This window comes from Mesocricetus auratus, unplaced genomic scaffold, assembly GCF_017639785.1.
Source record: "Mesocricetus auratus isolate SY011 unplaced genomic scaffold, BCM_Maur_2.0 Super-Scaffold_100003, whole genome shotgun sequence".
Classification (NCBI taxonomy): Eukaryota; Metazoa; Chordata; class Mammalia; order Rodentia; family Cricetidae; genus Mesocricetus; species Mesocricetus auratus.
Genome location: NW_024429188.1, coordinates 19,708,283 through 19,730,441, shown reverse-complemented (window position 1 = coordinate 19,730,441; position 22,159 = coordinate 19,708,283). Strand labels below are relative to the sequence as shown.

Genomic DNA, 22,159 nt, shown 5'->3' with positions numbered 1-22,159 from the left:
AACTTTATTTTTGTTGGAAGATTCAATTTGATTGCAAATCCTTACTACCATAATATAAATATTGGTTAGTCGCTAATGGGATTGTTACTTTATTTTATTCTTAGTAATATTTTTATTTTGAGACACTCTTCCTATTTGCAGTCTTCTTGACATAGCTTCTCATGTACTGTGTCACCATGCCTGGCTATTTTCAATATTATGTAATGTAGGATTTTTTTATAGTTTCTTTCATTTAGGTATAAAAGTGGGACTTTTGATTATTTTAATAACCTGGGTGAATTAAATCCATAATTGTAAAGTCTTAACATGATGAATCATGGTCACGCCAACAAGTAACATGGGTATATACACCTTTACTGTCCTTTTTTTTTGGATAGCCGTCAGCACTGCAAAAATCTTAGTTATAAGAGTGCTTTTGTTAGAGAGAAGCATGTTGCTATAATATACTTGAATTAAATGAACACTTGTTTCAAGTCAAATGAAAAACTTTAAGTGTGTTTTGTGCTTTAACTTATTTTGCCTTCTTGCATACTACAGTGTGGACAAAGGGTTTTGATTTAGCTGAAAATGTTGGCTTTATAAATTTATAATATGCATAGATAGAATTTAATTGGAAGATTATTTGTATATGGAATTTTAAAATGTATATAAAATACATACTTTCAAATTTATGTTTATGGGTCCATATGTATGTTATTTTTAATTTAAAGGATAAACAACAGATGGATAACAACATGCAGTTCTTGGTAGTGAGCTTATAGGTCGGTTTTCACCCTCACATTTACTTATCTGTGTAATAATTTTGAGGACAAATTGTTTGATGATTAATTTTTTTAAAGAAAATAAAATTCAGTTCCTGGGAATACACAAGCCTGGCCCAGTGTGGGTCAAAAACTTTTTTCAGGGTTAACTCAAAGGAAAAAAAATATTTGTGAATACTTATCTCAGAGTTACTCAGTACAAGGTGACGTTAGTTTGGGATTTACTAGACCATTTCTCTGATAATTAGTAGAGAATGGCTTCTCTTTTGGCAATGAAAATATCTGATCATTATAAACCTATATATTTAATTTACATCACTTATTTTGTTTCTGTCTTTGGGGCCACACTTGTTCAAGACTCTAGATTGAGTACTATACTTACATGGCTATATCTCATTTTCATGGCTACATGGTATAGTGTAAGGAATGTTGCATATAATTTAACATTGGAAAACCTCTGAGCCATCTATACAGCCTTGAATCTTCCTTTATTGTCTTCTGGACTCATGCACCTTGCAGTTGCAGCTGATACCAAATAGTCTGCCCAATTGATTATCATAGTCTGACTTTTAGAGGTTAAGTCAGAGAGATGAGTAATGTTTTATGAGTTGTGTGTGTATGGGTACCTCCTGAAGTCATGATCTCTGAGAGAATATAGAAGGAATTGAGGACCAAGAAGAAGCTTGATCAACAATGGATTTCAGATTTCATAAAGCTAGTGGCAGATACAGGAGCTGCTTTTGTGTCTTCAGTCTCACATTCAACTTTGTTTTTTCTCTGTCCGTTGAATGACTCACTCCAACCCCACACACATACAGTATTCGTGCACAGGCAAATATAAACTCATGAAACTTAAATGTGGGTCACTCAATCCTTTCTCCTCTTAGTATCTTCTTTATAGCCATCATTCTCTTAAATCTGAAGTTTTCCACACATTCAAGCATTTGTTTAAGGATGCAAGCATTCTCTTCTCTGTCTTTTGTTTTTCTTCTCTTGAGTCAAGAGTTTTCTCCCATTTATTTGCCTGCTAGCCCTGCCTAGCCTTTCTCTTCCCAGCTACTGGCTGTTCAGCTCTTTATTAGACCAATCAGGTGACTTAGGCAGGCAAGGTGAAGCAAATGCAACATATCTTTAAATAATTAAACACACATGTTTAGCCCCTTAAACAAATGCAATGTAAACAAAAGTAACACACTTTTACACAGTTAAAGTGATATTCAACAACATAAATGTAACACATCTTTGCCTACTTAAAATACTATTTCACAGCACTCAGCTTTTAAAAACAGTGCATGCATGCATGCCTGCCTGCCTGCCTGCCTGCTTGCCTGTCTGTCTATTACCCATGTTTTGTGCTTGTGCTTTTGTCTGTCTTATGCTCTTGGAGTTCAGAAGATGGTTTCTAATCCTCTGAAACTGTAGTTACAGCATCTGTGAGCTCTCCAACTTGTTTTCTGGGAACTGAACTCCAGGCCAATGTAATAACTATTAGCTACTGAGCCATCTCTCTAGCACAAAATTCCCAGCTTTTATGTAATAAACTGTGTATCTTTTCCCCTATTCTTTTCTACCTTCAGTTACAGGTCTTACTGGGTATTAAAACTGGCTTCAAATTCACTAGTCTCCTATTTGTGCCTCCTAAATGCTAGGATTATAGTCATGTTCTCCACTGAAAACTCTATAGAGTGTGTATCCTCTACCCACATAAGACCAAGCACATCATAGGAATTAAATCAATATTTGTTAAGTGAATGAATAAACCAAATCTGGAGTCAAATATTTGTATTGAATAAAGAAACAGGAAAACTTTCATGAAATAGGTTGAATTTATTGATGATCTCAAAGTACTGGTAGTATTCCAAGAAGCAGAAGAGGGTATTCTATATAGTCAAAACAAGAGAGGAGCCACTGAAACAAAAATCTTTTGGGGTTGGTGTATAGGGTGTGTTTGATTGATATGTCTGGTGGTTTAGAAATTGTGGAGAATCTTAGTGTTAACCCATAGAAAGTTCTGGATTTTTTTCCTTTTATTCTTTTTTTGTGTTTTTTTTTTCGAGACAGGGTTTCTCTGTATTGTTTTGGTGGCTGTCCTGGAACTTGCTCTGTAGACCAGGCTGGCCTTGAAGTCAAAGAGTTCCACCTGCCCCTGCCTCCCGAGTGCTGGGATTAAAGGTGTGCGCCAACGCCTGGCCTTGGATTTTTTTTTTCTTAATTGCATAGCCAGTTGAAACAGGAGGGTAACAGCCTCCTGTTTGGAGGAAAACAGCCCAGACTTTATCTGACATTATGTATTATTACATTAGAAAAGTACATCAATGGCAAAACAAGTTGAACAGCTGTGTTACTATAGCAGGTAGAACTGAATGAAAGTATAGACCAGTGAGTGTCAAGGGAAAGGAAAATTAGGAGTGTAGTCTATTGTTGGCCACTGAGTGAAAGAACAGATGTACAGCTAAGTATTGAGAAAAGTATTGGTATTGGTGAAGAGCAAACTATCAGAAGAAGCAAAGTTAGGTGAGTTGAGGTTTAAAATACAAGTAAGTCTCATAGGTTAGAGATGCAGATGTCTTTCTGGGCAATTTCATAAGTATATTCCCTTATTTACCAAATTGCATTCAGTCTATACACCATCACATCTTAACAGCAGGCATACAGCGTTGGCATCCTGTATTGAGATTTTCTATGCACATGATATTTTTTTTATAATATTTAGTCTGTGTTTTATTAGTACATCAATTTTTGGCTAGGATTAAGCTCTTCTGGTAGAAGGACAGTCTAATAAATATATTTGTTTTAGAGTATGGGATATTTTGAGGACATGCAGGAAAACAATCAAACCAGTTAATAGTGGTTTAAATCTATAAAGGCCTTCTAACAAGCAGTTTGCCCCTAAAATTAATTTACTTGAATTTTGAGACAGAATCTCACTATGCAATCCTGGATGAGTTTAAATTTAAGATCCACCTGCCTCAGCTTCCTGAGTGCTGATATTATAGGCCTGTACCACAGGACTTACTCAGCTCTTAACAAGTAATTCTTGTTAGGAGGTTTGATTGTGGAACTTTTCATTGCATTCATGGTTTTTCTACTTCTCACCAATATTATGTGGACTCTGGTATAGGCCTTAAATTGAAATTCAGTGACTGCCAACCTACCATCTGCTCTGATTTTCCCTTTCATTTTTGATACCCTAAATGAGAGTCCTATACTTACCCATGTTCCATTAACATTTACTACTCATACACTCTTTTTTCTAGTTAACAGCTACCTTACCATTTTATTGAGGTGATCTGACTCTGAAACTCATTTTTGCTACTATTACCTCTTAGAAATTTACGGTACTTAAAGTAAGGCATATATGTTTTTCTTTGTAGGAAAATAAAGCAGAAGAGGATATCATGGGACAAACAGTGAATGAAGGTAAGATTTGCCTATGTAAAGATTGTTTTTAGTTGTTTATAACAAGTACCTTAATATATACTGAATTCTAATATGAATGAATAATTCTTTCATTCTGTCTTTCTGTATGAAGAAGTCTGCTTCTTAAGGACTCATTAATATGCCACACCTGTCTATACTTTGTTGTGCTTTATTTGCTATAATGTTTTCTTCACACATTTGCCTCCTTGTTCAAGTCTTGTATTATCTGACTGCCTTTTTTCTGATTACATGTTGAGTTCTGAATGTTGTCCTTTCATTTTGTTTAGTTTGTTTGTTCACATTGAAGTAGTATTTATAAATAGATTACTGATTTACCTGAAAAAAGACCAATGCCATTGTATCTTTGTCTTAGAATTTCCTTACTAAAGAACTCTTTAGTAAATTTTATGAGTGTGTGATTTCTTCATACAATTTTAACAGAAGATGGCTATGTATTTCTCTAAAGTATTCATGTACACTGAAGAATTTCTTAATCAAAATCTGAAAGACATATCAATTATTGCTATATGGGAACTCTGAGTCCCGAGATTCAAGCATTCACACTTATAATAATGAAGGCAGGATACTGTTGATTATTTGATGATATTAAGAACTTAGGTTAATGGAGGAAGGGAAGCAAGAGAAAGAGTAGCAGAAAAGGCGAACAGGGAGGAGAACATGAGGGATCAGGAAGGTGGAGTTGGGGGAAAAACAGAGAAAGACAGCAAGGAAAGAGATGCCTTAATAGAAGGAGCCATTATGAACTTATGGAGAAATCTGGCACAAGGAAAATCTCCAGGAATCCACAAGGATGACCCCAACTAAGAATGTAAGCAATAGTGGAGAATCTACCTTAAATGTCCTTCCCGTATAATGAGATTAATGACTACCTTAAATGCTATCTTAGAGCCTTCATCCAGTAGCTGATGGAAGTAGAAACAGGTACCCACAGCTAAGCACTGAGCTGAACTCCTGGAATCCAGTCATAATGAGGGAGGAATGATGAGCAAAGGGGTCAAGACCATGCTGAGGAAACTCACAGAAACAGCTGACCTGACCAATAGGAGCTCAAGGACCCCCAGACTGACAGCTGGGGAACCAGCATAAGACTAAACCAAGCCCCCTGAATGTTTGTGTCAGTTGGGGGACTTGGACAGTCTATGGGGCCACTGGCAGTGGAACCAGTATTTATTTCTCACGTATGAATGGGTTTTGGGAGCCCATTCCTTGTGGAGATATACTCTCTCAGCCTAGATACACAGGGGAGGATCTAGGTCCTGTCCCAAATGATGTGACAGACTTAGATGATCCCCCATGAGAGGCATCACCCTCCCTGAGAAGTGGATGAGGGAATGGGGGGATGGAAGTGGGAGGGAGAAGGGACAGGGATTGGTATGTAAAATAAGATTGTTTTTAATTTAAATAAAAATTTAAAGAATAAAAATAAAGAACTTTTTAGCATTATAATTTATATTTATTTCTTTCATACATACTCTAATTTGTTTGAGTGAAATGATATATTTTAGTTTTGGTGACATCTCAAGAAGTTTGAGTTCTTTTGTTGAATTATTTAGTTTAGCATACATGAAAACCAGAATAGTTCATTGAAGTATATTATACTCTATTCTAGATTGCATGTGATGTTTTAAAGCATCACTCTGTTTCTAGGAAATTATTTTTTTATTTTAGAAACACTCTTACATATACATCACCCCTTCCCTCGTCCTCCCATCCTCCCATGCTTCCCACTGACCCCCAACCCACCTCCCACCCATTCCCTAGGGATAGTGAAACCCTCTATGGGGGATCATCAAAGTCCATCACATCATTTCGGGGAGGGCCCAGGCCCTCCTTTCCATATCTGGGCTGCAATAGTATCCCTCCATAGGGAATGGACTCCCAAAGTCCATTTGTGACTTAGGAATAAACACTGACTCCACTGTTAGAGGTTCCATAGACTGTCTTGGCCGACTAGCTGGCACCCACATTCAGAGGGCTTGGTTCCGTCCAATTCTGGTCTAGGAAATCGTTTTAAGCAGTTTAAGGATCCATCAATAGTTCATTTAGATTATTGGCACATTCATTTATCAAATGTTTGAGACCATTCTATATTCCAGATCATGAACTATTTTGTAAGCATATATTACTTAGCAAGACAGACAAAATTAAATACCTGCTTTTATGAAGCTCTTATTTTAGTAGTGAAAAATTCAGTAAACAAAATGTACAAGTAAGTTATAAAGTATAGCATACATCAGAAATTTTTGAGACACACAGAAAATGAAGATTATTATAAATTTTAAACAAGTTCCCATTAAAATTAAATTAATTTTATAATTTTGAAGTGCTTGTTCAGACTATTCCAATGTTATTTTTTCCCCTTTGTTTAGAATCAATGGATGTCAAGAAGGACAATCAAGAAAAAACTACTCATTCAAGTACATCTACTGTGGAAAGCAGTAAGTATGTTTTAAAGTAATTTAATACATCATTTTTCTTCCTCATTCAGTGTTATAATGAGCTCATGTTAGTATGGTGTGCTAACTTCCAATTCCATAAAATCTTAGTCATAGGGTCAAAATTTTACTGCGACATTTTAACTTTAATTTCATTTAAAGATGAATTGATAAAGTTTACATGAAATTGCAACTACATTTTTAAGTATAAATTTTTCCAATTTTTATTAGAAAATTGTCACTTAAAATTATCAGACTTTTTATTTAGAAATGAAAGTACCTAATCAACTAGGCAATTATATGAATATATTTTCAGGATTTAGACCCTAGCATTTCACTTTAGTAACCAGTGAGTGACTGTTAGAGATAGTGTGTTTATTTATTTTTATTTTTTTATATTTTGGCTGATGCATCTGTTATACTTAGGATGCATGACACATATTATGGCCCAAACAAGACAGATACAATTTCTGCTTTCTCGGATCTTAAGTGGGCTGGTAGATAGTAAATACCTAATTATAGTTGTAACAAATCCTATGAAATAATGTGTGCTGTTCATTAAATTTAAGAAACTTTATCTAAGATATCCCCTCTCACCATCTTCACATAACATATGAAACCACGTCTGGCATTGGTAAAAGACATTATAATTGTGATTCACTCCAGAGAAAATCATTGAGTTTGATAGAGATTATATTCCCTGTGCCACAATGTATTAGACCTAATTTATAAATTAGAATGGAGTACAGGATAATATGAAGAAGGACTCCATGAATTTGTGTGTGTACAATAGTCAGATCACACAATCATGTATGTGCACCCATCTTTTGAAGAGATATATATGTTTCCAGATATCTTCTCCAAGAGAAAATGACCTCAGCCTCTCCTATTCTAATGAGAACATGACACAAAGGTAGAAAAACAACTTCAGGTTGACTGTTGGTTTCTGGTTAGGAATTCCAACGGTGATGTCGATGTAGGTATTAGGTGTGTAAAATCTAAACCATAAATATTGGATCCATGTGTATTTTCATTGTGTTAATGGTAGTGATCTTCACATGGGAAGCCAAAAAGAGTTTTGTTAAGACAAAGTAAGTCTCTTGTATATATATTATAGATTGTCATTGGCTAACAATATGATAGAAATAATGCTAATAGAGCAATACTGGATAGGAGTTGGTAATTCAGATTATAGCCAGTTCAGATACAAACTAAGATAGAATATTTACAACTTATGTTTCTAAGAGTTTGTTGAACATATCTGTAATTCCCTAAGATTCTACTCTGTTAGATGCTTGAAACTAGATAGTAATATGTGCTTTACATACAAATGTATGATAATTTTTTATTTATAAATAAGGCACAATGAGAGATTGGCAGCTATTAGCATAAATATCATGAACCTCAAAATAGTTTTTCTTTCATTGTTGAGAGCTTTCACATTTCCATTTAATGAAAGAGTAGACCTTTTTGGTTTCTCCCTGTCATCTGAATTGCCAGCATCAGTATTCTTGTACTTTGTGATCATTGTTGAAAGTAAGATAAGACATTTGAACACTGTCTCTTACCTTAGCAGGCAGTTTGATGACAAATTTGTTACTATGTGATTTAACAGGCTGGTTGTGTTCATGGCATAAGCCTCTTGATTGGGGCAGAGTGTGACTATGTGAGATTTCATCACACTGCTTACAGCAACTGTACAATTTAAAACTTATGAATTATCTCTGAAATTTTCCCTTTAATATTTTGGAAAGAAATTGAATCAAGATAATTGAAATCATAATAAGGGAAGCTGAGGATAAAGAAGTACCATTGTGCATCAGAAACTTGTAATTCAGATTCACTCAGGGAAGAGAAGTCAAAAAAATTTTATAGAGTTTAACAAGAATATCAAAAACATTGTGTTTGCTGAAAATCCAACTCTATATATGAATATATAATTTGTTAGTATTTTCGGTCAGTCTGTCAAGGGTCTTGACAGTCTGGTTAGCATAACAAGAGTATTTAAGCCAGGCAGAGTGTGCTGCTTTCTGATTGCACTGCGCTATATCATGAAGACTACATGAAGCATGGCAAGAATACATAGCACATGGGCATCACTAAAATAATGTTTCACTGACTGCACTGTCCACATGTTTACTGCTCTGTCTTAACACCATATTTTTGATACTATGGGTGGAAATTGAATAGTCCAGTAAGAACTACTCTGGTTCTCAGAATTTTCTTTTTATAAAACATCACAGTGTTAAAAATTCTGTTAGAATATATATTAAACACCTTTAGCTCCCCATAAAAAGCAAAGTGCCTTCATATTAATGGAATGATACAGTTTCAGCAAAAGTTTAAAGCAAATGTATATTTGACGCATATGCGTAGATTTTCTAGTCTATAAACTTTTCCTGGTTGTTTCTAGTGTGCACACTTCTTTTTTGTATTGTAAAATATTGAGCCTTGGGCCTCTACTTTTGCTTCACATCCCAGCCCATCCTTCAAAATCATTCTGCTTTAAGTTCACAATTCATTACGACAATATGGGTTATAATTTTCATTAGAACAATTATTATCAGTAAGTTGCTTCTATTTCTGTGCATAATTGAATGTACCTTGAGAAGTTATAACCTGATTTGTAGAAAGTATTGTTTCTCTTTTTTAATTTTTGAGATTATAATGTAATTATAATACTTTACTCTTCCCTTTCCTCCCTTCAAAACTCTTGTCCTACATATGGATTAAAACTTAATTCAGTCAGAAGAAAATCTTACTGTATACTCCAAACCCAACTTATTTTGTATTTTTTCCAGATTATTTTGACTGGGACAAGTATTTGAAAGAGACTGGTTCTGTACGTGCTCCTTCAGAATACTTCAGACAGGTATGCCAAAATTCCATTCAGACTATACAGTAATGTACAGAATTATCTTGTGGAATGGTATCGTAGTTTCAGGGTTCTGGTATTATTAGGAGAAAGTAGGATTATGTTTCTGCCACTCAAAACCAAATGATCTATTTGCAGTAATTTTGTTAGATATACTAAGCTCTTAAAATTGCCCATCTAGAGGCAAAGACAGAAATAACAAATATGAGAAATGTGATAACCCTGTACTGAGAGGGCTCATGAAACAGATGTTATTTAAGATTATCAGAAGGAGAAGAAAGAAAACATCCAAAATTATTTAAATATCAAACTATGGCACAAAGTAGCTGGAGTGCAAGGTGGATAGAGGCACATATGGGATGAAGGCTAAAGATGTGTAGGGTGTTTGAAGTATGCTGGATAGTTTAACTTCATCATAGACTTTAATAGGATTTCTAGGTTGCTCATTTCAAAGCTTAATGGAATTCTTATTTTTTAAGTTTTTCAGGGTGTATTTTTAGGCTCTATTTGGGTTTTCTGGATATGCAGTTGAGTGAGACTAGTGATAGCTAGCGTTTTTATGCTGCATGTCAGTCAAAAGGGAGGTTTTGCCTTGAGCCTTAGTAACACTGACCTCATTCACCTGCTGTGACTTTACCTAATAAACACCTTTTAAGTATTCTGGTACCATAGTTTGCCATCTGTTTTTCTTAGAGTTCATGCACTTAACACAATGTTATTTATATATAGTCTCAGACTCCACCAACTAATGAATTCCAAGTTGGTATGAAATTGGAAGCCCGTGACCCTCGCAATATTGGTTCAGTGTGTGTTGCTTCTGTTATTGCAACTACTGGGGCCAGATTACGTTTACGACTGGATGGTAGTGACAATAAGAATGATTTTTGGAGACTTGTTGATTCATCAGACATACAGCCTGTTGGGACATGTGAACAGGAAGGAGATTTACTTCAACCTCCACTGGGTAAGGATAAACAGTGCCTGAAATAACATATTCTTACTAATAAGCTATTCACTAGAGATGGTTTGAAATGTCCTTTTGAAAACCACTTTGACCTTATTTCTAAGTATATGGTCAGGGAGTTACTGTAGAGGATATGTGATTGGAGAGGAACTCCATACTATGTCACTTGTATACATACTGCACGAGTGTGCTGAAAAGTCTCACTTTTGAGCAAATGTTACAGTAATTTTCAAAGTTAAAATACCCAAAAAGCTTTCTTACGCTTCTAGAAACTCTTCTAGAGAAGAAGTCTGTAATATTTCATATGAGTGAAACACCTCTTGATACTGGCTATTGAGCCATTCAACAGTTTTGGTATGAGGATAAGGACAGGAAGAATGTAAGATTATGAGAGTAGTACAAGAACCAGCAATTTTTCGTCATTGAGAGAGTTCTTTCAGTGCTAACCATTAGATACCAAGGAACCTAGATACTGTTAGACATAGGAAAAGTGAAAGAGTATACATTTTAGCCAAGGGTTTACGTTTAAGTGCATGTAGTGTTTGGCTGAGCCATGTTTTTTAAATGTGAAAAGTTTATGACATATTTTGGAAAAAATCTTTTTAGAATCGAAGAATATCTGTATAATGTGTAGAAAATCAGTGATTCATTTATTTCATCATCATTTTTCATTTTCAATGATTTCAGGTGTTTTCATGTTCTTTATAATGCTTAAAATAAGAATTAATGTAAAACTCAGAATGGATTTTTTTCCTATTAATGAAGTATTTCCCAAGAACCAGAACACTGAAAATAATTACTTTGGTAATATCTTTTAAAGTTTTGTTTATTAAAATTGATTTAGTTTAAGGGTTGGGGTGTAGCCCAGTGAAAAGAGCATATACTTAGCATTCATGAAGAACTATACTAAATTCTAATTACCAAAAATTATTTTAAAGTAATTTTAAAGGGGATGCAGTGAAGCTTAGTGGCAAGGTTCTTGCTTAGCAGCCCCCCTTCATTGATTTTTAAACCGGTCAGAGGTAGATTTGCCTTTTCTTTCTTTTCTGAGACTGGATCATAGTTATATATACATAGTTCAGGTTGGCCTTGAAGTATTGATCTTCCTCTTTCAGCTTCCCAAGTGCTGAGATTATAGGTATGTGTCACTGCACAAAAAGATCTATTTTTGCCTTTTCTTTAACACTTATTTATTGTATGTGTATGTGTATGTATACACATGGGACACAGAATACATGTGAAAGTCAGAATACAGCCTGGGGAAATCATTTGTCTTCCTTGTACCATGTGGGCTCTAATTGTCAAATTCAGGTGGTCAGGCTTGGCAATAAGCATTGAATAACAAGCATTCCATCCATTTCCACTATCACCATGTGTTTTCCTAGTTATATTTTAGGGAATATCAGTAAAAGATTATTTGAGGATGACTTGGTCTATCTTAACATGTTTTGCATATGTTGCCTATTGATAGCTCTGTTGCCAGTGATTCACATGCACCCCTCTCTTAGTGAATGAATTCATCAAGAGTGCACAGAAACCTTTTTTCAGTTCTAGCATTGGGGGAGGCAGGTTTTGAGTGAGAATGGTTGCCCCAGAAAACAGTAAAACTAGCAAACTTATACTCCCTGCTGCAAATGTAAAATGCTGATTTAAGTTGGTAAAATTTCTAAACATAGCTATTTTGGTAACTTCTGTTATAAATTTTAAGATTATGTCTAGTATGTATAAGAATTGCTAAAGGAAGTCTTTTTCCTAATATTTTATGAAAAGTTTTAGTCATATACAAAATGTAAAAATTTTTACAATGAACATTCATAGACTCACTACTTCATTATTTTACCATATTGTTTTATTATTTATCTGTTCATCCATCTTATTTTTATGTATCCCAGAATAGTTATTGATGTTAATATACTTCCGTTAAGTATTTAAGCATACATATTGTTTACTAGAATACATATTCATTGCTTTTCATCTTTAAAATTTTAAAATAAGATGCATTTTGTATATGTACATTTGCGAGGTTCAACATAAATGGTCTTTTTGAAAGTCAGAGGCTCCAAGGAAAAGGGCTTGAAGCCTTTTGCAACCTTTTCCTATGCTTGCATGGATTTGGGTGGAAAAATGAAAGCTTTCTAGGCTGTGGTTTGTATTAACTGTATTATTATGGCTTGTCCCCAACATAAATGTGTTGGTTGGCAAAACCTAGCCAATGGCTTCTTAAAATGAAAATTTCTAGTTCCACTTTGACATTGTTGCCAGACATCAGAGCGATGGCTGTAGCTACAAGAAGATTCATCTCCTTTTACTCAAATCTTTAGAAAGTAATTCTCTGAAGGGGATATGTTAATATAACTCATTTGTTCTATATTACCATAGTTTCACATGTTTTTCATGATACCTAATTTATAAAACAGGGTACAGAATGAAAGTTTCATCTTGGCCCATGTTCTTACTACGAACACTAACTGGATCTGAACTGGCACCTGCAGTATTCTTTAAGAAGGTAAGAAAAGCATTAGAAGAAATTTCTGTCCTCTAGCACATGATTTTATTTTTTTAATGGGAATGCGCAATACTTTGTCATTTCCAACACGGACTTTTTTTTTTCAATGCCTAGTTAGTTTGTTAGGGCCACTGTAACAAAGTGGAGTGCCTTACATAATAAAAAAAGTTTTTCCACAATTTTCAGGCTAGAAGAACAAAACTAGGGTGCCTTGAAGGTTGCTTTATAGCTGACTACCTCCTTGTGTCCTTTTAGGGCCTCTTCTCTTTGTGTATACACCCAGTGGGTCTCTTCCTCTTATTACATCATACTAGTCAAACTGGATTAAGGCTCTGTTTTCAAATGTATTCATATTGGTAGTACTTGAACAGAAATTTAGGGTAGTTGCTATGAATTCATTAGTCTAATAATCCTGTCACACCCAGAAAGATTGTTTTTGCTGTTTCTCCCTGACCTCTGGCTCTTAGAATCTTCCTGCCTTTTTTTCCCATGATGGCTCACTCCTGAGTGTTGTGGTAGTGGGATGGTATGATACGGCTATCCCTTTCATAGCTGAGAACATTTATCCTCTGCGCCATGACCAGTTGATTAACAGTTTCCTTTGTAGTACAGAGTCTTTTTAATTCCATACAGTCAAAATTGTTGATTGTTGCATTTACTCCAGGGTGATTGGAATCCTAATCAGAAAGTCCTTACCTCAGCCAATATACTGAAGTATATTCCCTACTCTTTATTCTAGAAGTTTTGTAATTTCAGATTTATCATTGATTTTTTTATTTATTTGGCATTGATTTGGGTGCAGGCTGAGACAGAAGGATCAAATTTCATTCTTCTATATGTATATAGCTAGATTTCTTGATACAATTTGTTTAAATAGCCGTCTTGTCTCTAGTGTATGTTTTTGGTACCTTCGTCAGAAATCAGGTAGTTGTAGGTATATGTAGTCTTGCCTGGGTCCTCAATGCTCTTCCATTGATCATAGTGTCTCTTTTTGTCCTGGTACCATGCTGGTTTTACTACTATGGCTCTATAGTGTAACTTGAAATCAGGGATAGTGATATCCCCACCAGTAGTTTTTTTGTTTGTTTTATTCTTCACAATTGCTTTGGCTATCTAGTGTATTACTTTGGGCTTCCATATGCATTTTAAGATTGAATTTTCAGTTTCTGTAAAATGTTTTTGGAATATTGGTAGAGATTGCATTAAATCTGTAGATTGTTTTTGATAGGATAACCATTTTCATAATATTAATACTACCATTCCATGTGAAGGTCTCCCTTTCTTGTGTCATCTTCATTTTTTTCCTCTGGTGTTTTAAATTTGTCACTGTAGATAGCTAGATTTATTTAAACATCAGTTCTGGAGATTAGAAGTCTGACATGAAGGTGCAGACAGTACTTCTAATGCTTCCTACATTTCCTTGCATAGTCTTTCTGTGTCATCATGCTTGTCAACAGTCTTACTGTTTTTTGACAGACTTCAGAGCCTTTCCTATTTTTATCTCTTCAGAATAAAATCTATCCTTTGATATTCTGACTCTTCTTTCCTGGAGTCAGAGGAGAAACCCTTTAAAGTGATATTTCCCTAGAAGCAATATTTAATATTTTTGCCAGTTAATCTTAAATTTCTGCCACATGACAGAACATACTTTTTGTATGAGTGCATGGATCAGGCTAGTTTTGTTTCCTTCTAGGTCTTTGGCTCTACAAGAAAAAAGTGAAATATTCAAGGAATAGTTTGTGATTTTTAAGAATACCTTTCTTCCTGATAAATATTAAGCCTATTTTTCTTACTAAGGATTATAAAAGAACACACTGAAAAGATAATTCTTAATATATCTTAACTGTGAAAAATTTAAAAAATGTTTTTATAGGAACCACCACCACCACCCCTAAATAATTTTAAAGTGGGGATGAAGATTGAAGCTGTCGATAGAAAAAATCCATATCTGATCTGCCCTGCCACAATTGGAGCTGTCAAAGGAGATCAAATTCATGTTACTTTTGATGGATGGAGTGGAACATTTGATTACTGGTGCAAATATGACTCCCGGGACATCTTCCCAGTTGGATGGTGTTGCCTCACAGGAGATGTATTGCAGCCACCAGGAAATACTGGTAAGATAATATCTAATTATTATTATTATTATCTATGTTTTGTTATTTTAGATCTTATTTTGGTGGCATTGTGTTTAGTAGTGGTGATAATAGGACTTGATGTCAAATTAGAATTTCAGGTAGACAAGTAAATAACATTCTTTAGTCTAGGTACCAGAGTTTATGAAAGGTTCAAATTAAGATAATTAGAATTCTTTTTTAAATAATTTTTATTTGTATTGTATGTACATTGGTGTTTTGCCTGCATGTATGTTGGTGCAAGGCTGTTGAATTCCCTGGAACAGGAGTTACAGGCAGTTGTGACCTGCCATATGGATGCTGGGAATTGAACCCAGGTCCTCTCAAAGAGCAGGCAGTGCTCTTAGCCATCTCTTTAGGCCTAGGATAATTAGAATTCTTGATTGCACTCCAGACATCTTATGTCTTATGAGCTAGAGCTCATGCTAAGCATATCAGCAAAGCCAAAAGTCACATTTGGAATGTTGGTACCCTGTTGTTATAGTCATCGAATGTGTATAGGTGGTAGTTAATATTTAAAATTATGTTTGTAATTACCTCAATTAAAATGCATGCATGAGTTCTGGGGATATAGCTCAGTGTAGAATGAGTGCATAGCATGTACTGGGCCCCGAATTCTGTTCTTGACACCTTTTAAAAATAATTTGCACATGGTATTTCATTAGTCACATCTGGACATAATAAGTATCAAAATACATTTTAAGTGGTTCTGTTTATATTTTAAAGATAACATTTGATATTCTCAAGTAAAATGTATATGCGAGTAAATTTTTTGCTTTTTCTTTTGTTTTTATTATTCATAATTTTATGTATATATTATTTTTAAATTTAAATTAGAAACAAGGTTCACTTCACATGTCAATTCCAGGTCCCTCTCCATTTCCCTCCCCTCCTCCCACACCCTCCCACCAAGCCCCCAATATCCCCTCATTTCCCCAGGGAGGGTGAGGCCCTCCATGGGGGTGTGCATAGTCTGTCATTTCATGCAGGGCAGGGCCTAGATCCTCCCCCAAGAGTCCAGGGTGAGAGTGCATCTCACATTGTTGGATGGGAGTCCAAAGTCCATTTGTATACCCGGGATAAATACTGATCTACTACCCAAGGCTCAATAGATTACCTAGGCCTCCTCACTGACACCCACATTCAGGGGGTCTTGATCAGTCCCATGCTGGATTCCCAGGCATCACCCTGGGATTCAAGAGCTAACCCTTGTCAGGCCAGCTGTTTCTGGGGGTTAAACCAGCCCAGTCTTAATGTCTTTGGTCATCCGTCCTCCTTCTCTGTCACTGGATTTCTTGAGTTCAGCTCAGTGCTTAGCCGTGGGAGTCTGCTTCTGCTTCCATCAGCCACTGAATGAAGGTTCTATTTCCCAGACTCTCTGGCCCTGGGATTGTAGGCTGGCACTCCCCAGATCTATGTCTAAAATCCATATATGAGAGAATACATGCCATGTTTCTCTTTTTTTGACTGTGTTACCTCGCTCAGGATGGTTTCTTCTAGTGCCATCCATTTGCCTGCAAATTTCAGGATTCCATTGTTTTTTTCTGCTGAATAGTACTCCATTGTGTAAATGTACCACATTTTCTCTATCCACTCTTCAGTTGGGGGCATCTAGGTTGTTTCCAAGTTCTGACTATTACAAATAATGGTGCTATGAATATAGTGGAACAGACATCCTTGTTGTATGAATGGCCATCTTTTGGATATATGCCTAAGAGTGGAATTGCTGGGTCTTGTGGTAGGTTTATTCCCATTTTTCTGAGGAATCTCCATACTGATTTCCAGAGTGGCTGTACAAGTTGACACTCCCACCAGCAGTGGAGCAGTGTTCCCCTTTCACCACATCCTTTCCAGCATAAATTGTTGTTGGTGTTTTTGATTTTCGCCATTCTGACAGGAGTGAGATGGTATCTCAGAGTTGTTTTGATTTGTATTTCCTGGATGGCTAAGGATGTTGAGCACTTTCTCAAGTGCCTCTTAGCCATTTTAGACTCCTCTATTGAGAATTCTCTATTTAGTTCTGCAGCCCACTTTTTAATTGGATCCTTTGGTGTTTTGGAGACTTGCTTCTTGAGTTCTTTGTAAATTTTGGAGATCAGCCCTCTGTCAGATGTGGGGTTAGTGAATATTTTTTTCCCATTCTGTGGGCTGCCTTTTTGTCTTGCTGACTGTTTCCTTTGCCTTACAGAAGCTTCTCAGTTTCAGGAGGTCCCATTTATTAATTTTTGATCTCACTGTCTGCTACTGGTGTTATGTTCAGGAAGCTGGATCCTGTACCAGTTCTTTCAAGGGTATCATGAGTGTTAAGTTAATCATATTTCATAAGTTAAAATTTTATATTGATTTTGAGTATTTCTTAAATGTAGTAGAAATATTTTTCAATTTATAAAGAATTGCTTTTTCATACACTTAAAGGTTTATAAAAATAATCAATAAAAACAATATATTTCCAGTTTTTAGAAAAGTATAGTGAGACATGAATGCTACTAAATTAGGAGAATGAATTTTCATTTGCTTTACAACTTCTATTTTTTTTTTTTTACAAACACTTATATGATCAGAAATAATGAAGTTTGTAATTAGGCTTCACAGGGGTAGAGAAATCTGTACTTTTAAAATTTATCCACATTTTCTTACCCAACCTCTTTTTATGACCCTGTGCTCTTTTAAAACTCTCTGTGATGTCACAACTGATCAAATTTCTTTCCAAGACTGTTAATACAGTGTGCATAGTGAAGAAGGATCAGAACTGCATATGTGTTACTATGTCCTTAGCAACTTGGAGGAGAGGGTCGCATAATTGAAAACAGGTCTTATTGCAGATTTTCTTTTAACAATTTCTTTGATATTGCTTCTTTTGCAGTTTTACCCACTCCCATGTCTTCTTTGTAAATCTCAATTCCCTTTCGACTACTTATATAGTGATAGAAATTTAACGATTCCCTATATACTATTTATTTTTCTCATATTGCTTTCCCCATGTCTCCAGAATGTTATAGGAGTTTAGCCAGTCATTACAAATATATAATGCAGAAAGGAACAAACAGGATATATTCCAGTAATTTAGGATCGTAACTGGAGTGACCCTTTTTTTTTAATGTGCGAACATATTTTTCTTTTTTTATTTGGATGAAGATATACATTTGTCATTTGAGACATTCAGAAGAATAAGATTCCGTTTTAAAAAGTGCCCCCCAGGGGCTGGAGAAATGACTCAATGGCGAAGAGCACTGGCTGCTTTTCCAGAGGACTTGAGTTTTATTCCTAGCACCTGTGTATGAGCTCACAGTCTCCTGAATCTGCAGTCCCAGGGTACCTGACAGCTTCTTAGGTCTTCTGAAGGGCACCATACATGGCACACATAGTTGCATAGACATATATGCAGGCAAAACATACACATAAAATAAATAATTACAATTTTGCCCCAGTAATTTTCCTAAGATTATGCGATATTTAGTCTTCAAAAACTAGTTCTATTGTAAATGTTTTACTTTACTTTAACAATCCTTAAGTATTTTAATCATGAAATATATAAATTAAATTGAACTTAAATAATTTTTAAAACTGTGGATTTTTATAATTAAGTGCATAATTATAATACTGATTTTAGTAACTATCTTCAGTTAATGTGAATATATCTTTCACTCGGACTCTTCAATCATTATATTCATTTCCTTCACCGGTTTGTGTTTTCCTTGCCTTTTTAAAGGGATTTGTTCCTTTCCTCCTTAAGTGCCTCTATTATCTTCATAAGAATGGATTTAAAGTCATTTTCTCATGCTTCTGCTGTGTTTACTGGAGTAGGATAGCTGGGCTCTAGTGATGCCATATTGCCCTGGGTTGCTGACTGTGTTTTCATGCTGGCCTACTAGTCATATGGGTTTGGGGTTATTATCACTTTAGGTGCTGAGTTTTGAGTTTATTCTTTACTGGGTGGATGCTTTTTGGACGTTTTTCCCCCTTTCTGTTTTCTCTCCGGTCTTCTGGGCTGAGTGACAAACTATAACATTATAGACTAGCAAAAAGCAAACTTTCCGGTGATTTGAGTCTAAAACTGCAGGATCTCTAGGGTATGAAGGAATTCCTTCTGTCTAAAGAACTGTGGAGGAGAGCATACCTAGATTCAGTAATGTGGAGCTATGCATTGTTACTTCATTTGCACTCAAGGTTAAAAGAAAAATCAATCTTAATCACAATTATCTTTGTATTATTTGCCATTTCTTTGAATCTTTATTTTATGCTTTCATGGAGGTTCCTCTAAAAATGTGTAACTGATTCTTTTATGTAGTCTTTCTTTATTTTGGAAAAGTAGCATTTAGCAGTTTTCTCCTTATCCTGTTCCAAAGTGTGTCTCTTGGGAAGTATTTCACATCTTTAAAATTTTTTTTTTGGTTTTTATGAGACAGGGTTTCTCTGTATTGTTTTGGAGGCTGTCGGTCCAGCCTGGCCTCGAACTCACAGAGATCCGCCTGGCTCTGCTTCCCAAGTGCTGGGATTAAAGGCGTGCACCACCACTGCCCAGCTTCACATCTTTAATTTGCAAATAAGAAACAGCTTTATTTTCCACTTCTTTATTACCCCCACACCAAAACTGTATAAATTATGTCTGCTGTTTTCTTTGTTCAAAGAAGTATGTATGTTCTACAACTTATGCTTTTCCTCTCTAAATTTCAAAATTAAGATTTTGTATGTTTTAAAACATCTCTTTACCAACTTTATTATTGTAGGACTGTGTGTGCTTATCTAAAAACTACATAAAGTAGTTTTTTGTCTGATGGATCAGATAATGATACATGTGCTTATAATGAAGGCTATAAAGAGTTCAAGATAGATTTGATCATAATACCTTATATGCACATATAAAATTCTCAGAAAAAGTTTAAACGAAATTTAAAGTAAGTGTGTCAGTCTTGCTGACTGACGTTCAAATATTCATTTAGATTTTTGCTCTTGATGTGATTTGCAATGCAGTATAGTTTAATATACTTAGTACATTGAACATTTTTTTGGTTAGGTATGAATGAAATTTCTAGAAATGCTGTCAATCCAAAAAGGCATGAAATCTAAAATATATTTTCTGTCGTATATAAACAGCTTGGATAAGTGTTTCACTTGTGTGAGGGAGAAAGCTATTATGATACAAAGAAGTAGCTTGGAATAAATAGTCTTTTTCTCTGATCTAAATATTTCTTGCTAAGTATTAAGATAATTACAAGCAGTGCCTAGGCTTTTAAATCATTCTTGGTTCTGTGCTATGATTTATTTTTGCAGGGTTCTCTTAAGGCTATTAAGAATGCCCTGGTTAAAGGAACATGTGGTTCAGCATGGATAACTTTCTCTAGAGACACAATGGGTTGGTAGTTAGATTTTGCCTGTCTTTTCATTTCTTTCCAAATTCTCTGACCCAGGGTAACCTTTGTTCCTTCTTTGAGGGTGAAATGAAGGGAGCTTGAGCAGGTGACTGATGATCCCTGTCTCAACAGCTCACAGACAATATACAAATTACATTACCAGCCCCCTTTATCTGTTCCCTTCACTCCTCCCTCCTTAAATCAACAATGCAAATAGCTCTGTCCCCATTTGCTAGAAATTCAGGCTTGTTCAGGCAACATGGGCTTTGTTGTTGAGTCCTTTTCTCCAGAAATTCAGTTTTAATTCTGGCTAGGAAGAATAAGGCTATGAAGTGGAACCTAAGTCAGCTTAATGATAAATACAGCAGCAGCTTGTCTCTCTGGAGTATTTATAAAGGTAGGAATTAGCTTTATATTGTAGTTAAATTCTGGATAAAAAATCTATTGTCTGCTTTGTTAGTTTGTGTGCACTATGTATACCAAAGACTTTAGTTAGACTGTCGTGTTGTAAATATTACTTTTTAAAACTTTTAGCACTATTATTTGAATAGTCACTTTCAAAGGTTTTTTTAAAGACATGAAGAAAAATTCAGTCTTTGTTTATTTCTATCATAAGATGAATATTTGTAATTTTAAAAACAAGGAACAATCTAAGAATTTTTAATTATTTAGTTGACCAGTTTATAATGAAAGCATTATAATTTTTCTCTTAGGTTTTAGGAATATGACCATAAATAATTTTCCACTAACATTGAATGAGACTTACTAAAACAACTTTATTCTATGGAATATGAATAACATTTTGCTGATAATTACATCAAAAAATTTAAATGTTGTTTGTGAAAATTAGTGTCTGCTGTGATTATTTTGAACAGCATAATGTGTAAGTCACTGTTAGAAATTATTCAGAAGGAAAAATATACTATGATTTAAAAGTCAAGTGATTTTTTAAGCTTATATTGTTCAAATTGTTCTATAATTGCTCCTTTGTGTGCAGTTTCTTCTGAAAATATTAAAGATTATAGATATTGTACTTTTTGATACTGTCAAGTATATATTAGTAGCAGTTGTAAAATAGTCATCATGGAAAATATTCCTCAGAAAACTGAAGGGAATAGTTTACAGTGCTTCTGTGATCCACAAGCAAAAAGCATATATACTTTTTAAATATTACTCTAAAGCCCATATAAATTCTGAATGCGATTTCTTGCTTATTGATTTTTTTACTTCTTTCCTAGGCTGAATATTTATGAGATACAACTATATAACTGGACTGGAAAAGCATTTAAATGTTGTTAGATCTAATTTTATTTTAGCATAGAATGTATACCAAGGAGGAAAAGACACTCTTTGTTTTTCAAAGACAAGATCTCACTCTGTAATATAGGCTAGACTTGAACTCACAGCAGTTTTCCTGCCTCCCTCTCCCAAGTACTGGGATTATATGTCTCAATAACCATTCTAATTTTTCCTGTTTGTAACCTTTAAAAATAACTTAAATATGATATACCAACTATGCCAGACTTTGAACTCCCTAAGGAAGGCCTTATCCCCTCTGTGGCCTGAATGGGGGATAGAAGGGATGGGTGGGGGAACTGGGGTTGATATGTACACTGAAAAAATTTAATAAAAATAACTTTAATTTGTGAGCTAATTTTTAAAATATAATTGAATCAAAGTTATATTTAGAA

The 22,159-nt window shown here is 34.9% G+C and overlaps 1 protein-coding gene across 8 annotated transcripts in view; it reads left to right on the top strand.

Annotated features, from left to right (window-relative positions):
- Scml2 (Scm polycomb group protein like 2) overlaps positions 1 to 22,159 on the top strand; it is a 129,500-nt gene that overhangs the window by 43,963 nt on the left and 63,378 nt on the right. For all 8 annotated transcript variants that reach the window (XM_040744112.1, XM_040744109.1, XM_040744111.1 and 5 more), the window contains 6 exons: positions 4,136 to 4,181; positions 6,572 to 6,640; positions 9,439 to 9,509; positions 10,242 to 10,476; positions 12,894 to 12,982; positions 14,856 to 15,099. In XM_040744112.1, the coding sequence (XP_040600046.1) occupies positions 4,160 to 4,181; positions 6,572 to 6,640; positions 9,439 to 9,509; positions 10,242 to 10,476; positions 12,894 to 12,982; positions 14,856 to 15,099 (730 nt within the window). In that variant the 5' untranslated portion in view covers positions 4,136 to 4,159. The remainder of the gene's footprint in view (positions 1 to 4,135; positions 4,182 to 6,571; positions 6,641 to 9,438; positions 9,510 to 10,241; positions 10,477 to 12,893; positions 12,983 to 14,855; positions 15,100 to 22,159) is intronic.